The 21,444-nt window shown below is 51.2% G+C and overlaps 1 protein-coding gene across 4 annotated transcripts in view; it reads right to left on the bottom strand.

Moving 5' to 3' along the window:
• Positions 1-21,444, bottom strand: part of LOC140391661 (progesterone receptor-like) — a 645,027-nt gene that overhangs the window by 9,413 nt on the left and 614,170 nt on the right. For all 4 annotated transcript variants that reach the window (XM_072476373.1, XM_072476371.1, XM_072476374.1 and 1 more), the window contains one exon: positions 697-854. In XM_072476373.1, coding sequence (XP_072332474.1) covers positions 697-854 — 158 coding nt within the window. The remainder of the gene's footprint in view (positions 1-696; positions 855-21,444) is intronic.

The following is a 21,444-nucleotide window of genomic DNA, read 5'->3' as shown; positions in this document are numbered from 1 at the left end:
GAGAGAATGGAAACTTATTCAAGATTCCCACATTCTTAATTACTATCCAGTGATCCCTATTGAAAGGATGCATGTACGGACCTCAGGCTAGGCCTGGGTGGCCTTGACTATGATGTTCCTGAGGTCAAACAGCTTGCTGGCATTTCAGACTCACCCATTAACATTGGCTGAGGTGCCAGAAGTTGACTGCTGTCTTAGGACAATAGCACAGCAAGCACTCAACATCTTCAATTTTGGACGAGGGGAATAAAAAGGGCAGGTCATTTATACCTTAATACAAAATTTAGTTTTATTCATATCACTGTTGTAGCCAACACCTCTCCCTGTGGAAAGAACACTGCGTATTGACTGAGGAGCCTTGTGTTTGAGATCAGTTAGTAAAGTTCATTAATTAAAAAAAAAAAATTTAGAGTACCCAATTCATTTTTTCCAATTAAGGGGCAATTTAGCATGTCCAGTCCACCTACCCTGCACATCTTGGTGTTGTGGGAGCGAAACCCACGCAAACATGGGGATAATCTGCAAACTCCACACGGATCGAACCTGGGCGCCGTTTGACGACAGTGCTATCCACTGCGCCACCATGCTGCCCACTAAAGTTCATTAATAAATTGATTCAGCATATGGCATAATTATTTTTACTGACCAAGACTAGTAATCTATCCAATAAATATCTCATTAAACAACCACACCTACATCATGCATCGAGTCCATGAGTTTAGTGAGTTGGTAAAGACGTTGAGAGTTGCTCTGCGCACCTTTCTCCTGCAAGTTAATGGCTCTACTCAGCTCTCTAATGTAGTCTCTTCGCATCTCTTCAAAGTAGGATTGGCTCTTGAGGCCTTCCAAGGGAACTGAAAAACAAATGCCAGTCCCTACATAAATATTTCTGAAAATGACTTCCGGTGACGGCGGGCGGGAGGCGGCCGCACAATGGAGAGCCCCCGCTCGGGAACGGCAATTTCGGGGCTTTAAGCCCGGTCCCAGGGTCCGCGGAGGCGGCAGAAGAAGGGAGAAGGCACGGAGGAGGCACTGAGAAGACACAGGAGGGAAAAAACCCCCAAAGAAAATGTCGAGGGTGAGCAGAAAAACGGCCGAAAAAAAACCAGCTGGAGGTCCGTCGGGGAGTGGAAAGGTCATCGCGGGGTCACCAGGAAAAATGGAGGCTGGAGCACCAGGGAAGGCCGCACTGCTTACGGCTGAAGAAATAACCAAGGTGATGGCTGCGGAATTTGAAAAGCAGTTGGCGCAGATTGCGAAATGCATGGAGACGGTGAGGAAGGAGATGAGGGAGGCTTTGAGTGTGCTGGTGGAGGAGGCGGTTTCCCCGGTGAGGACAGAGGTGGCGAGCGCAGTGGCGGAGGTGCGAGAGCAAGGGGAGGTGCTGAAGGAAGTGGAGGAGACGTTATTGCAGCACGGTGATCAACTTGCCTCGATGGGGAAAGAGATGCGGAAGGTGATGGATACTAACAAGGATCTGCGAGGAAAAATGGAAGACCTGGAAAATAGATCCAGGCGACAGAACTTGAGGATTGTGGAGCTGCCCGAAGGAGTTGAAGGACCGGAGCCGACTGAGTATTTTGCCGCGATGCTGGCAAAACTACTGGGGGAGGGGGAGGACCCCTCCCGATATGAACTGGATTGGGCTCATCGGTCATGGAGGCCTGTACCAAAGGCGAGTGAGCCGCCAAGGGCAGTGACTCTGTGCTTCTGTAGGTACAGGGTGAAGAAGGTCCTGAGCTGGGCCAAGCAGAAGCGGGTGGTGCAGTGGGCTGGAGCTGGTATACGTGTATACCAGGACTTTACGGTGGAGCTGGCAAGGAGGCGGGCTGCCTTCAACCGGGTGAAAAGCAAGGTGCGGTGCGGCATTGTATATCCAGCAAAGCTGAGGGTGACTTACAAGCTCAGGGACTTTTATTTTGGAACGCGGAAGCAGCGGAGGAGTTTGCGAAAGCAAAAGGACTGTGGCAGAACTGACAAACTGAGGAATGGCCATGTGCCGATGTAACCTCATGACTGTATTTTCTTCTTTTTTGTATCACTGCGCGCGGGTGTAGAGATTAAAGGAGCCAAGGTGGTATATATTTGGATGAGGGAAGGGACGGGACTTTCCCTCGAAATGAGAATTCTTCGGGGTGTAGGTGGATAGGCGGGGTTTGTGTGCTAAAAGGGGATCTTTGGGCTTTCCTGGGGCCGGGCAAGTGGGAAAGGGACCCGGGCGGAGGCCTCCACGCTGGCCGGTGTGTGCCGGCCAGTGAACGGGAGTGAGGTGGGGGGAGGGGCTGCGGCCATCGGAGCCTGGCAGAACAGGGTCCGAGTGGTCTAGCCTGGGTGGAAAGTTGGGGGGGAAGGAACCGACGGTAGGGGGAGGAGTTTTACAAGAGGCAGTGGACGGGAGGAGCTGGAGACCTGGGGTGGGGGGGTGGGAGCTGTGTAAGATTAAGGGTGACTACGGGTAATCCCTGATTTATTTTTGTCATTTGTTTATGTAAACATGTGGGTTGAGGTTTGGGGGTTGGTGGGTAGATGGGATCGTTGTTGTTATTATGGGGACTGACATATCTTGCTGATTATTGTTTATCGTTGATGGATGTAAATGTGGGAGAAAATGTGAAAATGGAGTATAAAAAAAAATATTTCTGAAAATAATTATTTTATGCTCCCCTGCTGGCAGGTTTGTAGGTGGGAGCTTGTAAAATCCAGCAGGTGTGTCTTGCCACACCTACCTTGCCCCCATCTGAAACTTATGGGTGGTAAGAGAGTCGCTGGACAGCCTACCGTACCCCATAAGTGACCAATTAATGATATTTTACCTGTTGTAGGGGAAACTCCATATCATGTGGGAATCCAGGTAGCTTGAGCTGCATGTGCTGCTGTTGGACAAGTGAGGGGGGGGTGGGGAGACTTCCTTTTGGGGGTCCCCTGAGCCCATCGGAGGCATCCCTCCCTCGTTAGATTATCCTCCTTAACACTCCCCTTCATCTCTTGAACCTGAGCTCTCAATCACCTCACTGAAACCCCTGGCCCTGGATTTACCTGGTTTCTCAGTGTGGTGGGAATACCTGTAGATCCAATCATGACCACTGCACATGTCTGGCATTGCCATGACTGCAGAGCTGTCAGCCTATCGGATTGGGAGGAAATTCTCCAAGGTAGGACCTCCTCCCAAGATAGAGGTGAAAGTCTAGTCTTAAGGCAATTCACACTGCTCCAAGCATCAAATTGTTGCAGTGGTGCCATTGGGATAGTGGGCAGGCTCCCTTAACTTCATTGACAGGGGTGGGGACCAGGGAGCCTTGTAAAATTCAATCTGATATTGCATAGCCTTGATAAAATCTGCAGATATTTGTAGAAATAGTCCTGAATATTGACTTTAAGCTTTTTGGACTTTAAATCTGCAATATTCTTGAACAAATACTAAGCTGGTGTATCAAGACAATCATTGGTTAGCACCGTGCTAACCCAGTGTTAACCATCAGGGTCCTGGGTTCAATTCCAGCCTTGGGTGAGTGTGTGGAGTTTGCACATTCTCCCCTGTCTGCGTGGGTTTCCTCCGGGTGCTCCGGTTTCCTCCCACAGTCCAAAGATGTGCAGGTTAGGTGGACTGACCATGGTAAATTGGCCCTCAGTGCTCATGGAGTGTACAGGTTAGGTTCGGGTATAGGGCGGAGTGGATCGGTGCAGACCCGATGGGCCAAATAGCCTTCTCCTTCTGCACTGTAGGGATTCTATGATTTGCAAGTGTTGTTACGCTCTCAGGAACCACCAGGTTCAAATTTGAGATTTTTCAGTAATTGTTGTTTCTAGTTGCACCTTGTTGCTGAGTTACTGAGCGATGTCTTGTCCCCAGTGCTGAAGTTAAAGAAACATTGGTCTGAATTCTCCGGCCGTTGGGATTCTCTTTTCCCGCCGGCAGCGCACCCCACCCTGGGTTCCCAGCAGTGTGGGGTGACTTCAATGGGAGAACCCCACTGAGAGGCGGCGGAAGTAAAAAATCCTGCCGCCAGTGAATGGTGCGCTGTCGATAAACTCGTGGCTGGGGGAGTGGAGAATCCTCTCCAATCTTTCAAAATAAAGAATCTGTTGATAAGGGATAATTTTTCCAATTTGGAACTCTTCGCAAGGAATCTCACCCAGAGGCAGCATCTTTTGGAAATTCAGGCATCCATGAGCACAATTTCCCACCCATTCATTTAAATGGGTGTAAAATTATATGGTGCAGACTCCTAAGTTTGTGATAGATATTGGCAGCAAACAAGCATGCCCTCCTGAAACATAGGCCAGAAAATTAAACCTATAATGAGATTCGATTAAGAACGTTTTTTAATGTTATGCACAAGAGAAGATAAATTAAATAATGTACACCAATCAAGAACTTTTCTGTGATTCCTGCTGAAATGTGCAGAAAATGGGCAAAAATGTGCAAACTCCACATGGACAGTGACCCAGAGCCGGGATCGAACCTGGGACCTCGATGCCGTGAGGCAGCAGTGCTAACCGCTGTGCTACCGTGCTGCCCCTTACCACCTTGATTCTTAGGCCTGGATTTTTGTTCCCGAGTTGGTTAGCATGAGGCAAGAAATCTCCTGGCTCATTGCCCCCATGCCCTCTCTTAGGCTCCCCTTTGCCCTTATTCACTCAATGCCCACTCAACCAGTATCCACCATGGGCAGAGCTCAGGAGACATGTTGAGATAAAATAAAGATTTAAACATGTGTTACAGCTTTCACTATAATAAAAAAAACTCATTCATGAAAGCCCATTCAAAATGTTAAAAGCCCCTCAAATCTGTCAAAACAGAGTTGTATTTATAACCTCACATCAAAGACAGCAAATGCTTTACTAACCTCTTTGAGGTATCAATAAAACTGTGAACTTACAGCCCCCCTGCTGGGATAATTGTAGGTCATTGAAAGAAGCCAATGACTAACAAATATAGCTCTTAAGGTAATGTCAAGAAAACTATTTTAAATGTTAGCATGTAAAGCACATAGTGAGAAGGGAATGGGAAAAGGTGGCGAGTGAGATTAATACCAACTTGGCACCCTGACACTGCCACCTGGAAACCCTGACACAGCCCCTGCTAGCCTGGCAGTGCCACCCCAGCAGTGCCCCTACCAGCTTGGCAATACCACCCTGGCAGTACCACACTGGCACTGCCAGGGTGCCAAGCTGGCAGTGTCAAGGTGCCCAGATGCCAGAGGGAGTGCCAGTGTCACTCTGCCCTGTTCCCCACTACCCAGCGGTCTTTAATGGCCAAGGAGGCCCCTCCAGGAGCCGTCATGGCTGGTCCACCTTTGTGAAAACCAGGACTAAACTGGCCTCTCGCGAGATTCAACGGCCTTGTCCTGACACCAAGTGAGGCACTACAAGGCTGTTAAATCGTGCATACTGGGCATACCTTATAAGGTATTGTTGCATCAGGGTCAGTATGTGGTGAGCCACCAGCCAGAGGTGGACTACAACCACGTCAGTGTGAAAAAATAGATTGCATGCCAAGCTTTTGAAGGACAAGGTCACATATACTCAGGAGTTTAAATTAATTTAAATTAAGCTAGAATTGTGCAGTGTAGGTTAACAAGGGCTGCCCCACCCACTGGCAGATAAGTGTCAGTCACTTAAATCGACCTTGATCTAAAAGCAGGTGGGGGAGGGGTGTCAATTCAGGACAATTTAAAAAGAACAACTTGTAAACTCACTCCCAGTGAGTTCTCCCAGTGAGCCAGCGAAGACACAGCCAGAGTGAGACAGAACCAAGTGTGAGTTTGGGAATTTGAATCCAGGTGGGAATTCGAAGCTGGGTAGGGAGCAAGTGCTTTTTCTCCCCGGTAAGTGACTGGTAAGTAGTGTTTCTGTTTTCTTTTTCTTTTCATTGGTATATATATATTTTTTTTCTTTGTTGTTTATTTATTTACATATTTTTTGGGGGGGAAATTGTAATTGTTGAAGTTAACCGAAGGTTTAAGACATGGCAGGAGATCTCAGACCTGTGTCATGCTCCTCGAGTGTGATGTGGGAGCTCAGGGACATGTCCACTGTCCCTGGCTCCTTCATGTACAAGAAGTGTGTCCAGTTGCAGCTCCTGTTAGACCGCTTGACGGCTCTGGAGCTGCGGATGGACTCACTTTGGAGCATCTGCGATGCTGAGGATGTTGTGGATAGCACGTTTGCTAATTTCCAATCCGTCGGGACCACCCCAGAGTCTAGTGAATTTGGGTAAATTCATACAGCTTCTGCTGTATGTTGTTGTAAACTATTTGAGTATTTATTTTCCAAAAAAAGAAAATACAATGGGACATGATTATCTTTGTTAATTGTAGCCTAGAAACTGCTGTTAGTTGGTAAATGTTTAACTAAAGCTTAATGAAAGAATTCTTGCCTGCTCAATGTTCCCTCCTTTGGTTCCAAGTATCAATTGTGGAATGGACTGTGTGTACAGAGGGCTGATCAGTGCAATGTCAGAAAGGATTACAATAGACATAAATTATTCAGTGGCAAGTAGCAAGAGCAAGTGAAGGGGTCCTGTTTGTCCCTCCCATTCTTTCTCTTCCTCCTCCTTCTGCAGACTGCATCACCTCTCTGCTCTTGTGTATTGAATTCCAGCACCAGCTCTAACTAAAATGTACATCGCATTTCAGAGGTGCAGCCTTGCTTGAAGTAGCACAGAATTGCTTGAACTCATGGTGGCTTCTCAAGATTTTACTCAAAGGCTCAGATGTGCAGCTGCTCAACAACACATGCAGCACTGGCTTCATACTATACTCTAGTATTGCTGGCATCTGCATGAATGGGTGCAGGCTAATCACAAGTTGTGCTTCCCCCCCCCCCCCCCACCCCATTAACCAATTTTCCCCATTTTTAGATAAAGGAATATATCCAAGCTGGTCTCGTCAGTGCAGGAAATGGGTCTGAGTGGGGAGCAGAGGGGTTCCTCGCCAAGCTCGAAAAAGGAGAGTCCCATTTAATAGCGGGGTGGTTCTCAATGCTGCAAGCCCGCTAGACCTGCCCAAAACGGGACCCTGTTGCTTTCCTACATTAAATCGCGCCCGTTGTTCCTCTTGACAATGCTTTTAAATTGTCTTTTAACCAATCTCGTGGCCAGGATTTCAAGATGCTGTGATGGTATTCTCCCCCAGTGGATGCAGTGAGTAACTTAAATTACTGATTTATTCGGCAGGAACTTAATATCCCACCTAGCGGGAAGTGCTGTAAAATCCTGACGCATATTTTTCTACTGTACTGTCTTAATTTGTAGTAAGAATCTTTGGAGGTTTTGGTTAGACTCCATCTGAGATTGTGCTGGTAGGATGGTGGAATTCACTGCAAAATAGCCGGTACATGGTTGCACCAATTTGCCACATTTCCAAAAAATTTTATCCTGTATTGTAAGAGATGGGAACAAGGACAAGAGGTCGAATAAGCAAGTGGTCAGAGCCCTTGAAGAATAGAAAATTAATTTTAAAAGTTCTGATTGGGCCCTTGCAGAGATGGCCAAAGGAGATCTGGCTGAGGTCTGGGAGGTCCTGAGCAATCTCCACCACATACAGGCCTCATCTCCCCCACCTTCCGCAACAACCAACAGGCACCAGAGTTTCTGGGTTCTCAGATCAGTTTACTGTAAAGATATGTAAGCACTGATGTTTGTCTGACCTATACAAATTAGGGACTAATTCCAGCAAGGTCAATACTGGGCGCGATTTGATGTATTGATGCACTTGGTGATGCTCCTCAGTGACTGGGCTATGCTCTGCAGTGCCTCGGCAATATCCACTTGTTTCTTGGACATGTCTCTCAGTGACTGGGACATGATGTTGAGGTCCTCAGCCTTGTTGTCACTAACTTAAGCTACGCCTTTGACACTACACTCATGACCGTGACATCGTGTTCCAGGCTTTCCACTGTGCTCTCCACCCTAGTAGTGTTGGCCTTTGTGCCATGTATTGCTGGCACTATCTCCTGTGCCGGTTGCCTTTGGGACTCCTCCAATTGGCTATGCATTCGTCGGAGTGTAACTGACATCCCCATCTGAATCTCATGGCCATGCCCTAGCATCTGCATTAGCCCGGTCCCATCAGGTGGCGATCCTCTGAGAGAATACTCATGTGGTCAGTGAAACGGAAGGATCGTTTTGTCTGACATGAACAACTCACTTGAGACAGGTTATCTGGGTGAAGGGGCAGTGGATCCTCACCTCTGTGGCACAGGTTGTCAGCATCCACTCTTCCCTTGGCCAACCCCACAATTTCCAGGGCCTGTTTCTAATAGTGGGTGAGGACTCTGATGTCTAGAAGCCGCTACTCACCTGGGCCCTTTCACGCCTGTTATGGGCCAACTTCTCTTGCGGGATCAGAAAGAGGCATTGTGACCGGCACTTCTGATGAATCGGGGTGGGGCGGGGTCTATGGCAGGCAGCATGCGTGGGCACCGCTCCTGGACATGTAGGGGTTGTGATGATGGGTGCCAGGGTGTGCTGGGGCACAAGCATGGTGAAATTCTGCGGCGGGGGGTGCCAGTCTCCAACTTACTGGGTGGGGGGGGCGCTGTAATTGGTCAGGGGGGCAGCAGGCAGAACTGACGGCAGAAGGGCGGTGTTAACTGACCCTTGCAGCCCGGGGGATGCCATTGGTCTTCGTCCAATATTGGACAACGGGGGGGGGGGAGGCCTGCACGATGGCCAGGCCCGCGATCGGGAGTTCCTGATCAGCGGGCACGGGCGATCTGGAGGGAGCCACTGTGTCGGTCCGCCATGTTGCGTGGCGCAGAAACGGCCACCACGCACATGCGCGGACCCGGACCGGCAGTGCAGGACCACGTATCGGCGCCGGAGCAGCGCTCAGCACTCCGGCGTCGTGCTGGTCCTCTGCGGCCCATTGAATTGCTGGGCCAAGAGGCCCACTCCGGTGTTTACGCCGGCGTCAACACTTGGCCGGGATTTTGGAGAATCCCCGCCACATCTCCCAGTAAGAAGTCTTACAACACCAGGTTAAAGTCCAACAGGTTTGTTTCGATGTCACTAGCTTTCGGAGCACTGCTCCTTCCTCAGGTGAATGAAGAGGTATGTTCCAGAAACATATATATAGACAGATTCGAAGATGCCAGACAATGCTTGGAATACGAGCATTAGCAGGTGATTAAATCTTTACAGATCCAGAGATGGGGTAACCCCAGGTTAAAGAGGTGTGAATTGTGTCAAACCAGGACAGTTGGTAGGATTCTGCAGGCCAAATGGTGGGGGATGAATGTAATGCGACATGAATTCCAGGTCCCGGTTGAGGCCGCACTCATGTGTGCGGAACTTGGCTATATGTTTCTGCTCGGCGATTCTGCGTTGTCGCGTGTCCTGAAGGCCGCCTTAGAGAACGCTTACCCGGAAATCAGAGGCTGAATGCCCTTGACTGCTGAAGTGTTCCCTGACTGGAATGGAACATTCCTGCCTGGTGATTGTCGCACGATGTCCATTCCTTCGTTGTCGCAGCGTCTGCATGGTCTCGCCAATATACCATGCTTCGGGACATCCTTTCCTGCAGCGTATGAGGTAGACAACGTTGGCCGAGTCGCACGAGTATGTACCGCGTCCCTGGTGGGTGGTGTTCTCACGTGTAATGGTGGTATCCATGTCGATGATCTGGCACGTCTTGCAGAGATTGCCATGGCAGGGTTGTGTGGTGTCGTGGTCACTGTTCTGAAGGCTGGGTAGTTTGCTGCAAATAATGGTTTGCGCGGTTGTTTGAAGGCAAGTAGTGGGGGTGTGGGGATGACCTTGGCAAGATGTTCATCTTCATCGATGACGTGTTGAAGGCTGTGAAGAAGATGTCGTCGTTCCTCCGTTCCGGGGAAGTACTGGACAACGAAGGGTAGTCTGTCGGTTGTGTTCCATGTTTGTCTTCTGAGGACGCGCGACAACGCAGAATCGCCGAGCAGAAACTTATAGCCAAGTTCCGCACACATGAGTGCGGCCTCAACGGGGACCTGGGATTCATGTCGCATTACATTCATCCCCCACCATCTGGCCTGCAAAATCCCACCAACTGTCCTGGCTTGACACAATGCACACCTCTATAACCTGGGGTTACCCCATCTCTGGATCTGTAAAGATTTAATCACCTGCTAATGCTCATATTCCAAGCATTGTCTGGCATCTTTGAATCTGTCTATATATATGTTTCTGGAACATACCTCTTCATTCACCTGAGGAAGGAGCAGCGCTCCGAAAGCTAGTGACATCGAAACAAACCTGTTGGGACTTTAACCTAGTGTTGTAAGACTTCTTACTGTGCTCACTCCAGTCCAACGCCGGCATCTCCACATTACATCTCCCAGATATCTGGATCCATAATCTGTTCTACACTGAATATATATTGGTATCTTATGTTTCCTTAGCTAATTGCTACCTCATATCCCACAGATCAATGATTAATACACAGGCCAGGATTAGCTAGATACATCTTCCTGTTTCTTTGTCAGGGTGAACCAGTTTAGCTCAGTTGGCTGGACAGCAGGTTTATGATGCGGAGCAAGCCCAACACCAGTTCAATTCCTGTAATGGTTGATGATATTCATGAAGGTCCCTTGCCTGAGGTGTGGTGATCCTCAGGTTAAATCACCAGTCAGCTCTCCCCCTGAAAGGGGAAAACAGCCTATGATCATACTGGACTATGGCACCTTTACTTCTTTGTAAGGATATACAACTTTTCATTTGGCCACATTCCTCTTCAATTGCAATAGCAGATTTTATTAGCTATATAGTGTCCTTGATTTTTTTTTCTTCAGATTTACTACATCTAAGTAACGTACAACATGCTTCAAAACAATACAAACAAAAAGAAAACATAACAGGCGGGATTCTCTGTTTCTGAGACTACGTGTTGACGGCGATGCAGTAGTGAAAGCATTCTGATATCCTCAGAATGAGTGGCAGCCTCCAGCGCCATCTGCTGTGCAGTATGTCACAGCTGAGGCTGTGTTGCCAGGTTTATCTTTCTGAGATAGCTGCAGTGCAATTCACAGGCTCCTCGCCTGTACTGAGGCGTCATGGGCAAGAGGATACAAGAGTTAGCTCAAATATCATCATCAGGAAAATCCTCTCATGGGGGCCTGTGCACAGAGCAGCAAGGTGAATGCTGGACCTGTCCCCAGGTGCCTCCAGTTTCGCTGTTATCAGTCTTCCCTCTATGGAGTGACAACCAGCTGCTGTTCTTATTCTCTGTCCCTGCCCCAAAGGACCACTTAGATAAGGCATTAGACTAATTAGACAGCCGCAAGACAAAGGAAGATCAGGTGAATACCTAACTGGAGACCAATTCTCTTATTAGATTTTCCTTCCTGGTCTCCTTCTAGGCAGAAAATATGAAACATTACCACATTATGTAAGCAGGGAAGGAGCCAGGCAATTCACTGACACCATCATCCACACCATGGGCACAATGAGTAACATCTAAATGTTGGAACTCTCTGAGCTACACAAGTACAATTAAACACACCTGCACTATAGACAAGCCAGCCAGGATTTGGACCACTGACAGTGAAGAAACAGTGATATATATGTTGGCAAGCAGCTTTTCCTCTGCTTCCTTGAAACCATTTAAAACATGTGTTGCAATTTTTACTGCACGGAAGAGCCATGGAAGCTCATAGTCATTCATTAAAGTCGTCTTCCAACAGGTAATCGAGCTCTCTTACTAAATCTAAGTGAGACTGGAGTCTCCTTAAGCACTGCTTTTCTGTACAGCCTTCGTCTGTACACCCTTTTCAGTTGATCAGTGACACTTCTGCTGGAGTTAGCTGACAGCTCAGCATCTAGCAATGATTCCTGCATCAGGGCATATAAATCTTGCATCTTAAGCTATTGTCCTCCCAGCCACCACAAACAGCAGAAAAACAATTGGTACAATTCCTCCACTTCCAAATTAACATTCTCATCTCAGTTGGGAGGTATCTGACACTTGCTAACACATGCCTCACAATGACAAATCACTCTTTTCCACATAATCCTTTTGATGCAGACAACTTGACCACAATCATTGACCAGAGTTTGATCAGGAAATCATGCCACAAGATATTGTGATATCATAAACATAGCTTGATATTAATAATTGCTCCTTATCAGTTGCTACAATTCTGACCTCTCAAAATAATATGGCAGGAACATGGGAGTAAGAACCCAATCTCCCGGGTCTCTTCCATTTTCTAGGTTCACTGTGTCTCTTCTGCAGGGTCTCTCCTGGGGTGTTAAAGCCAGCAAAATCATATCCGAGCAGTTTTATTGATAACAATTTCACATTGATTGACCACTTTCAATGAACAGCGAATATTGCTTCTTTTCAATGAGATTCCTTCTTGCGCAAATGTATGCTTAAAATTCTAATATGATTAAAATAAAATTATATCTACCCCTTAAGACCACTGACTTAAGTTTTGGTTCTCAACCCAACATCTAAAACCATCAATTTAGTGAAACAAACTCAGGAACTATATGAAAGAAATTGCAATACATGTTTTAAATGGTTTCAAGGAAGCAGAGGAAAAGCTGCTTGTCAACATATATATCACTGTTTCTTCACTGTCAGTGGTCCAAATCCTGGCTGGCTTGTTTATAGTGCAGGTGTGTTTAACTGTACTTGTGTGGCTCACAGTGCTGGAGCAAAGCACAATCGCTGTGCAAATTGCTGCTATGAAATGTGTGCAGCTTGAAAGGTAATGTTCCCTGGTTCCCTTTGTAAAGAGGATAAAATCCCAATGGAAAACGTGAGTGCTTCATATCTTTCACAGTAGTAAGCAATAATTTTTGTCTTTTAGGAACACCCAGGTACAAAATTGAGGTAAAAGGAAATTGTTGCCTCTTCTTCCAGCTCTCTTCACCTTTATGTTGGTTGGGATTCCCAGAGCTGCAACCAAGGGAACTGAAGTCACAACTGATATTACCCAGAGGCTAATGTTAATCTGACCTTTCTAGTGGCACAATTATATAACATAGATTTATCAGGAAACAGCTGCACCAAGCAACAGACTAATAAAGCCAGTATCAGGAATACATAACGTTTGAATGCAGTCTAGTTTTTTAAAATGTACTTTATTACAAACATGTATCAACACAGGTTACAGCAAACTAACACCCCGGGAACATGCTTCCCAACAATCGACTATGCAGTCTGTACTGATTTTTCCCCTTTTTCACCCCCCCAGGCAGTGGGAGGTGTAGATGGAGTCAATGGATGGGAGGCAGGTTCGTGTTTCATTACCACTATATGGAACTTTGTGATTACCCACTTACAGTAGTTATTAGATGGTCACCATTCTCGTGATAAAGTGAAGGTGATCCCATATGTACCACTAAATCCTTTAAAAGGTCTGTTAATATGGTAAGTTTAAATGTCTGTGGAATAAAGGTAAAAGTTATGCCTTTAAAGTGGTGGATATCTTTGAAGTGGTTTGCACACAGTCAATTTCACGGATATTTGTATGTGTGATAATGTGTGATGCTTAAAGTGGGAATGGACACATGGGCCTCAATATTTAAACGGAGATGGAGAGGATGTGCAGCAGGTCAAAGATGGCTGGAGAAGACATTGGGGAGCCGTAGGTCCTGCAGGATTCAAAGGCAAGACTTAATTATAAATGGATTCTTCTGCTACCTGCCTGCCAACTTGCCAACTGGCAGACTGGCTGGTGGGAAATCCCAGGATGTCTCCCAAGGGGACTGGACTGGGGAAGGTCAGAGATATGCGACATGTTGGTGAAGAGAGAGAAAATTCTGAAGGGGCAAAGCTGGATTGGATCTTATGGGGCAATGTTTTGGAGGATGTGAAATCAGTGTTCACACCATGGGTGGCGGGGCTGGGGGTGGGTTGGGGGGGGGGAAGCAAAAGCAACAGAAAGACCACGATAGGCAAATAGGAAGACGATGGATTAATTAATGGTGGAGCCATAAGGTGCAGGACTGTTTTAATAACTTCACTGTAAACCTTTAATTTGCAAAGATTTCTAACATTTGCAGTTTTGTTTCACATTTACTCTCAAAGCGACGGTGCTATTTCAATAGACCAAATGCCAGGTTAGATAGTAAACATGACTATTTCTTTCAAAAAACAAACCCAAAACCTTCCTCATTCAGATGCTGCCCACGAGCTACTCAATTCTCCTTAACTGCAGGACACATTCCACATCCAGCCATTCCAATGCCAAATGCCTATCAGATTTATGAAAACTAAGGTTGAACATGAGAAAAAAAAACATCTGCTCGCACTGGTTTCACACTTCTGATTTGTCGTCAGATCCCCGGTGATTTTGTGGTACTGATAAAAATATCAATCAATATATCTTTCCTGATTCAAAATTGAGTTTTATGAAAGTAAGTAAACTCTTTACTTCTTCCCTGACTTCCACTTGCTCAGTAACAGAACAAAACTCCATGCTGTTAGAACCTCAGAATGAGCGTGCGAATGATTAGTATGTTTTCAAACCTTTCATGATCAGTCACTCTTCTATTCAAGATCCATTGGGAATAGTGATGGGATTATTTCCTCAAGGGGGTCTGTCCAAATGCTCTCCTGGCCTGCCCTGTGTCGACTCTACATGAATTACTACTCATGCAGTATGGGGCCAATCCAGCTTACCCTGCTCCTCACCAAACTCCATTGACCCTCAGGTGCTTCTTTGAGTCAACTTCCAAATCATTACTTTCGTCTTTATTTGCTCTATGGATTTACCCCCCATTTTCAGGGATCCCTTTCAACTTTCTGTTTCCGTTAACAGCCTTCACTTGTCTAAGAATGATCCACCCCTCTTTAGCCATCCTCTCGGGAATACTCTTCCAACATCTCTTTACCTTGCCTTTAAAACCACAACTGAGACATTTCTTTATAACTGCCTTCTTTGGATCTTCTCCTTAATCTGTTTTACCTGGTTTCCTTTCAACCAAATGTCCATTTTCATTTATGCAATTTAAAATATGTTTCTGAAGTGGAAGTATAATTTGATACAAGTTACAATTGTTATTTTAGGGTGCATTATTCAACAAGTTCCATCAGTTCAACTACGTTTTTCCCATATAATAACAGATGTTTAACATCATTGTTGCACTGCCTCGACTGACCTGCCACTGACTCTCAATGTTGTCAATAGAAGTACTTAGCTGGTGTGAGCAATGAGTCAGCCAGTAAGCAGATTCTTATAGTTCAGCATTCTAGTAGAGTGGCACCTGGGACACAGAATTGGAGGGTGGATACTTGATATCTTGGTGACCAATACTAAATTCCTCAGGCTGGATATTATGTCAGACGTAGGGAGGGAGCAGGGCAGTTTGTTTGAGGTCAGGAAAGTCAGAAGAATCGGTTTCCCCCATGTTCTCTCCAATTTATTGGGAGGACCTGATTATTTGGAGCCAGCCAAATTGAGAGGCGGGCTGTGCTGCTGTACGGGTGAGCAATTCAAACCAGGCTGTGGTAGGAGAGTAGAGTGGAGCTGGAGAAGATTGGGGAGGGCATAAGAGTGTGGTCAGGGAACCAAAAGCAGCGGGAGACTGGGGTCAGGAGAGTTTGGAGGTCTGAGGCAGAACAGAGGTTAGGATCAGGAGGGATTGGAAGGGTTGGATGGAGAGGGGAAGAGAGATTGGGGACTCACGGAGATTAGTAGTCAGGTGCTGAGATTAGAAAAGTAGTGGAGAAATCAGGAGGTTGCCTGATCACCATGTATTGGTGAAGCAGGTACCTGGAATCCAGCAGGAAAGGGACTTAGCTTCTGGATCCAGCAGTCCTGATTTTCCCTTTGCCACAGGGTTTCATAAAACATCTGGCCAGAGTTAAATTTAAAATGATTATTAAGTAACATTCCAGCATTGGGCTGAGGAGAGTCAGGGGGCAGAGGTGAGTGTAGTGTCTATCACTAAGGAGAAAGTGCTAGGGAAGCTGAAAGATCTGAAGCTGAATAAATCACCCAAACCGGATGGACTATACACAACGGGCGAAATTCTCCGTTATCGGCGGAAAGTCCGCCGATCGGCGCAAAAAACGGCGCAAATCCGACTTGCGTCATGTCGGAAAAATGGGTCGAAAGTCTCCGGCCCGAAATGGGCTAGCAGCGACGTAACGGGATCCGCGCTTGCGCAGTGGTTCACGCCGTGCAGCGTCATATGCGCCGCACGGCGTGACGGCTCATAAGGCCGCGCTGCTCCCCCCCACCCGACCGGAACACCCGACCGGAACACCCGACTGGATGGCTGGCCGCCGCTCAGCCCCGAGGTTTGAGTCATGGGATGTGGAGGCGCTCCTGGATGCAGTGGAGCAGAGAAGGGACGCCCTGTATCCCGGGCACGGCCGCAGAGTTGCCCCACGCCACAGCCGGCGTCTGTGGAGGGAAGTGGCAGAGGCCGTCACCGCTGCGGCCTTGACACCACGGACAGACACCCAGTGCCACAAGAAGGTGAACGACCTCGTCAGAGCAGGCAGGGTGAGCCTCCCCATATCCCCCCACCCCCATATCCCTCCTCCCCCATATCCCTCCTCCCCATATCCCCCCTCCCCCATATTCCCCCCTCCCCCATATTCCCCCCTCCCCCATATCCCCCATACCCCCCTCCCCAATATCCCCCATCCGCCATATCCCCCTTCCCCATATCCCCCCTCCCCATATCCCCCCTCCCCCCATATCCCCCCTCCCCCATATCCCCCATATCCCCAAGTGAATCCAGCCCTAACCTTAACCTCTGCAATGCACGTGCAACCGATGGCGTGCATTCATATACCTGCCCAACAGTGTTGCCTTTTACCCCTGCCACCACCACCCCCCCCCCCCCACCCAGGAGAAGCGCGCACACAACAATAGGGAGCATGTGACGACTGGAGGAGGCCCTGCTGATGATAGGCCACTGACCGAACACGAGGAAAGGGCCCTGGAACTGGCTGGCGGACCTGACGACCGGGAGGTTGCTGATGCAGAGGTCGGGGGCGTACTAGCAAGTGAGCCACCGACAGCCCGTCCCCATATCCCCCCTCCCCTATATCCCCCTCCCCCATATCACCTGATCACTGCCTGCGTGTCTAACCATGCATGCTTCATTGTGTATCGCAGGTGCAAACGTCCTGGCACCCATCCCCGCAGATGCAGACCGCCCGCAGGATGCCCCTCGGAGGCCACGGGAGACGGAGAGACCCAGACCCTCCAGCATGCGTGGCCTGCAGGATGCCGTTCGGAGGCCACGGGAGACAGAGAGACCCGGACCCTCCAGCATGCGACGCCCGCAGGATGCCCCTCGGAGGCCACGGGAGACAGAGAGACCCGGACCCTCCAGCAAGCGACGCCCGCAGGATGCCCCTCGGAGGCCAAGGGAGACAGAGAGACCGGGACCCTCCAGCATGCGACGCCCGCAGGATGCCCCTCGGAGGCCACGGGAGACAGAGAGACCCGGACCCTCCAGCATGCGACGCCCGCAGGATGCCCCTCGCACACCACGGGAGAAGGAGAGACCTGGAGCAACAGGGAGATGACACCCCCGTCACGTGCGGGAGCGACCACCCAGCGACGAGGGGGGCAGCCACAGGCCCCCGTCACATCCGAGCCAGGTCACCACTACCCGGGACACCACTACCCAGGACACCACTACCCAGGACACCACTACCCAGGACAACCCTACCCAGGACACCCCTACCCGGGACAGCACTACCCAGGAAGACGAAATACCGGACAGTGACTCAGAGTGGATGGGCGGAGACGAACCCCCACCCCAAAGTGCCATGGACTCAGAGTGGGACGAAGAGCACGACACAACGCCACTGCTGTCACCAACACCCTCCACCATCGCAGAAACACTCACCTCGGTTGGGCACTTTAGTGATGAGGCGTCTGGTACACTCACTGGTGCGCACAACACAGCCGTCCCGGTACAGCAGGTGGAGGTAGGAGCAGCAGAGGGGCCGGGCGGTCGGAGGGCAGCCCAGCCCAAGCAAACATCTGCCGCCCAGGTGGATCCCGGGTTCCTGGAGTTACCACACCCACACATAGATCCGATGCAACCACCGACCCGGAGACGAGCGAAGAGGGTGACGGCCGGCTTGCGGCGGCTGCAGTCGCAGGTGGAGGAGTCCACCCGCGTCCAGGAGCTGGAAGTGGTGCCGGTCATACGTGCCACCCAGGCCGACACCGCACGGGTGGCGTCCGCGGTGGAGGCAATGGGTGCGACGGTGTCAGACATGGAGAACGGTTTGCGAGGCCTGGGGCTTTCCGTGCAGGCGGCGTCTGTGGCCCAGGACATGGCTGCCCTCTCACAGGAGGCCATGAGCCAGTGCCAGCGCCAGATGGCAGAGGCGCTCAACACCATAGCCCAGTCTCAGCAGGCCATGGCCCAGTCTCTGCAGGCCATGGCCCAGTCTCTGCAGGCCATCGCTGAGGGCATCGGCGCCAGTGGCCATGTGCGAGGCGGCGTCGCACTGTCACAGACAGGGTTTGCCAACCCTCTGGGCTCCATGGCTGCAAACCTGCAGACCCCTGTCGATACCAGCACGGGCCTCCAGGACTGGCAGCGCCAGATGTCAGGGGGGGGCGTCGGATGGCCAGTCCGTTCGCATCCCCCACCCATGTAGAGGCCTGGGGGCCATCGGGCACCGCGAGGGAGGAGGAGGTGGTGTAGTCCGTCCCGGCTCCCCTTGTAGGGGAGGTCCCGGAACACCGCGACACCTCGGACTCCCCCCCTTCCGTCCCAGGTGCATCGGGTGGGCAACGGGCAGGACAGGCTGGCAGCTCGCCATCCCAGTCACCCGGGCCGCAGCCTGGCCCATCTAGGCCAGGATGCCCCAGGAAACGGCCGCCAAAGGGATCCAGTGTCAGAGGGCAGGAATCACAGGAGTCCACCTCCAGTTCTGCTGTACCGTCTGGGGAATCACGAAGACGTAGTCAAAGAGCCCGTTAGGCCAAACAATTAGACACTGAGTAAGTCGGCACGGGTGCAGGGCACAGATGAGTTTTAGGGGCTAGGGCACGTGCATGAACTCCTTTGGTTATTAAAGTCAATGTTACACCTACAGAAGCTGCCTTTGTGCTCTGTCCAAAGTGTGCGGGGGTGTCATGTACGTTGAGCGCAAGTGTGTGTGTGAGGGGTGGTCTTACCTCAGCCCCAGGTGAGACTGCCCCATTCCCCCTGGGCCGCCATCAACATCTCCCCGGGCAGAGGATGGCACCGTGCGCTGCAGTGTCACAGCCGCATGCAGGGATGGTCCGGGTGGATGGTGGTACTGTGGCCATGGGTCAGACATAGTCCAACGATGTGGAGCCAGGAGCTCACCGCAGGGCGGGTTGTCATCATCCTCCATGGCCTGCAACAGACACGCGTCCACCCGCAACTGTGTGAGCGTGGCCCGTTGTGCCGCAGGTGGATCAGCAATGGGGGGGGGGGTGGTGTGCATGCGGGTGGGGTGGGTGGGGTTGGGGAGGGGGGTGAGGGTGCTGGGTGGGTGGATGGGTGGGGGGTGTGGGTGGTCGGCTGTTGCCATGGTGTGCGGTCTGTGGCCATACTACCCGATTCCCACGCCCATCTAGTCAGTGAAGCGGGCGGCTATCAGTCTGTCCCGTGCCCGCTGGGCCAGCCGGTAATGGTGGACAGCCACCCGCCTGTGTCTACCCCGTCTGCCCTGACCATTACCCCCATTCCCCTCATCTGGGGAGGACTGCGCCTCTTCCTGCTGCTCCTCCACTCCGCCCTCCTCTGCCTGCGGCACATCGCCCCTCTGCTGGGCTATGTTGTGCAGGACGCAGCACACCACAATGATGCGGCCGACCCTATCTGACCGATACTGGAGGGCGCCCCCAGAGAGGTCCAGGCACCTGAAACGCATCTTCAGCATGCCAAAGCACCTCTCTATCACTCCCCTTGTCGCTACATGGGCATCATTGTAGCGGTTCTCCGCCTCATTGCGTGGCCTCCGTATAGGCGTCATCAGCCACGATCGCAATGGGTAGCCCCTGTCGCCCAGCAACCAGGCCCTCAGCCAGGGATGGCGTCCCTCGTACATGCCGGGGATGGATGACTGCGACAACATGTATGAGTCGTGTACACTGCCTGGGTAACGGGCGCAGACGTGCAGGATCATCATGCGGTTGTCGCAGACCACCTATATGTTCATCAAATAGGTCCCCTTCCTATTGGTGAACACGGCCCTGTTATCTGCAGGTGGCCGTACGGCGACGTGCATCCCATCAATCGCACCCTGGACCATGGGGAACCCGGCCACGGCAGAGAAGCCCACGGCCCGGGCATCTTGGCTGGCCCGGTCCACAGGGAAGCGGATGTAGCGGTGCGCCATGGCTTATAGGGCACCTGTCACTGCCCGGATGCACCGATGCACCGATGTCTGCGATATGCCGGATAGGTCCCCACTCGGTGCCTGGAATGACCCCGTTGCATAAATGTTCAGGGCCACCGTAACCTTGACGGACACGGGGAGAGGGTGTCCCCCGCCAGTGCCATGCGGTGACAGGTGTGCCAGCAGGTGGCAGGTGTGTGCCACGGTTTCCCGCCTCATCCGGAGTCTCCTCCTGCATTCCCGGTCCGTGAGGTCCTGGTATGACTGCCGGGGCCGGTACACACGGGGCGCCCTCGGGTGCCTCCGTTGCCGTGGGGCCGCGACGTCCTCCTCCCCCTCCTCGTCCTGTCGGTCAGGTCTCCCTCCAGCCTGGGCGGCTGCCGCCTGTCCCTCTGCGGCAGCCTGCGCCTCCTCTCTGGCACGCTCCTCCTCCTCATCCAGGGCAACATAGACATTAGCGGCTGCCGCCACGGCGGCCAACATCGTTGGATGATCGGAAAACATGACGGCCTGGTGGGGGGGGGGGGGGGGAGGGGAACGACGTCATGTCATCATTGCCCATATCCCCTCCTCCCCCCAGCCAGGTGGCATGGACCGCATGGGTCCAACTGTTGGAGGCTGGCACCTGGCCAGGTGGACCAACTCACTTGCCCTCGCATCCCCCTCCCCGGCACGGACCCCCCATCCCCCTCCCCGGCACGGACCCCAACCTCCTCCCCGGCACGGGGACCCCATCCCCCTCCCTCTCACCCCCCCCCCCCCCCCCCCCGGGCACGGACCCCCCATCCCCCTCCCTCTCACCCCCCCAGCACGGACCCTCCCAACCTCCTCCCCGGCATGGACACCCCATCCCCCACCCCGGCACGGACCCCAACCTCCTCCCCGGCACGGACCCCCCCCAACCTCCTCCCCGGCACGGACCCCCCCAACCTCCTCCCCGGCACGGACCCCCCCAACCTCCTCGTGTGTGACTTCATCAGGAACTTCCAGGCGGTGGTGTTCCCATGTATCTGCGGCCCTTGTACTTCTAGATGGCAGCAGTCCTGGAAAGTTGTTGTCAAACAAAGGTGAGTTCCTGCAGTGCATCTTGTAGATGGTACACACTGCTACGACCATGTGTTGGTGGTGGAGGGAATGAATGTTTGTGGATGGGGTG

Source organism: Scyliorhinus torazame, chromosome 15, assembly GCF_047496885.1.
Source record: "Scyliorhinus torazame isolate Kashiwa2021f chromosome 15, sScyTor2.1, whole genome shotgun sequence".
NCBI classification, from domain to species: domain Eukaryota; kingdom Metazoa; phylum Chordata; class Chondrichthyes; order Carcharhiniformes; family Scyliorhinidae; genus Scyliorhinus; species Scyliorhinus torazame.
The sequence above is the reverse complement of the archived record's forward strand: the minus strand, read 5'-3'. Positions and strand labels throughout refer to the sequence as shown.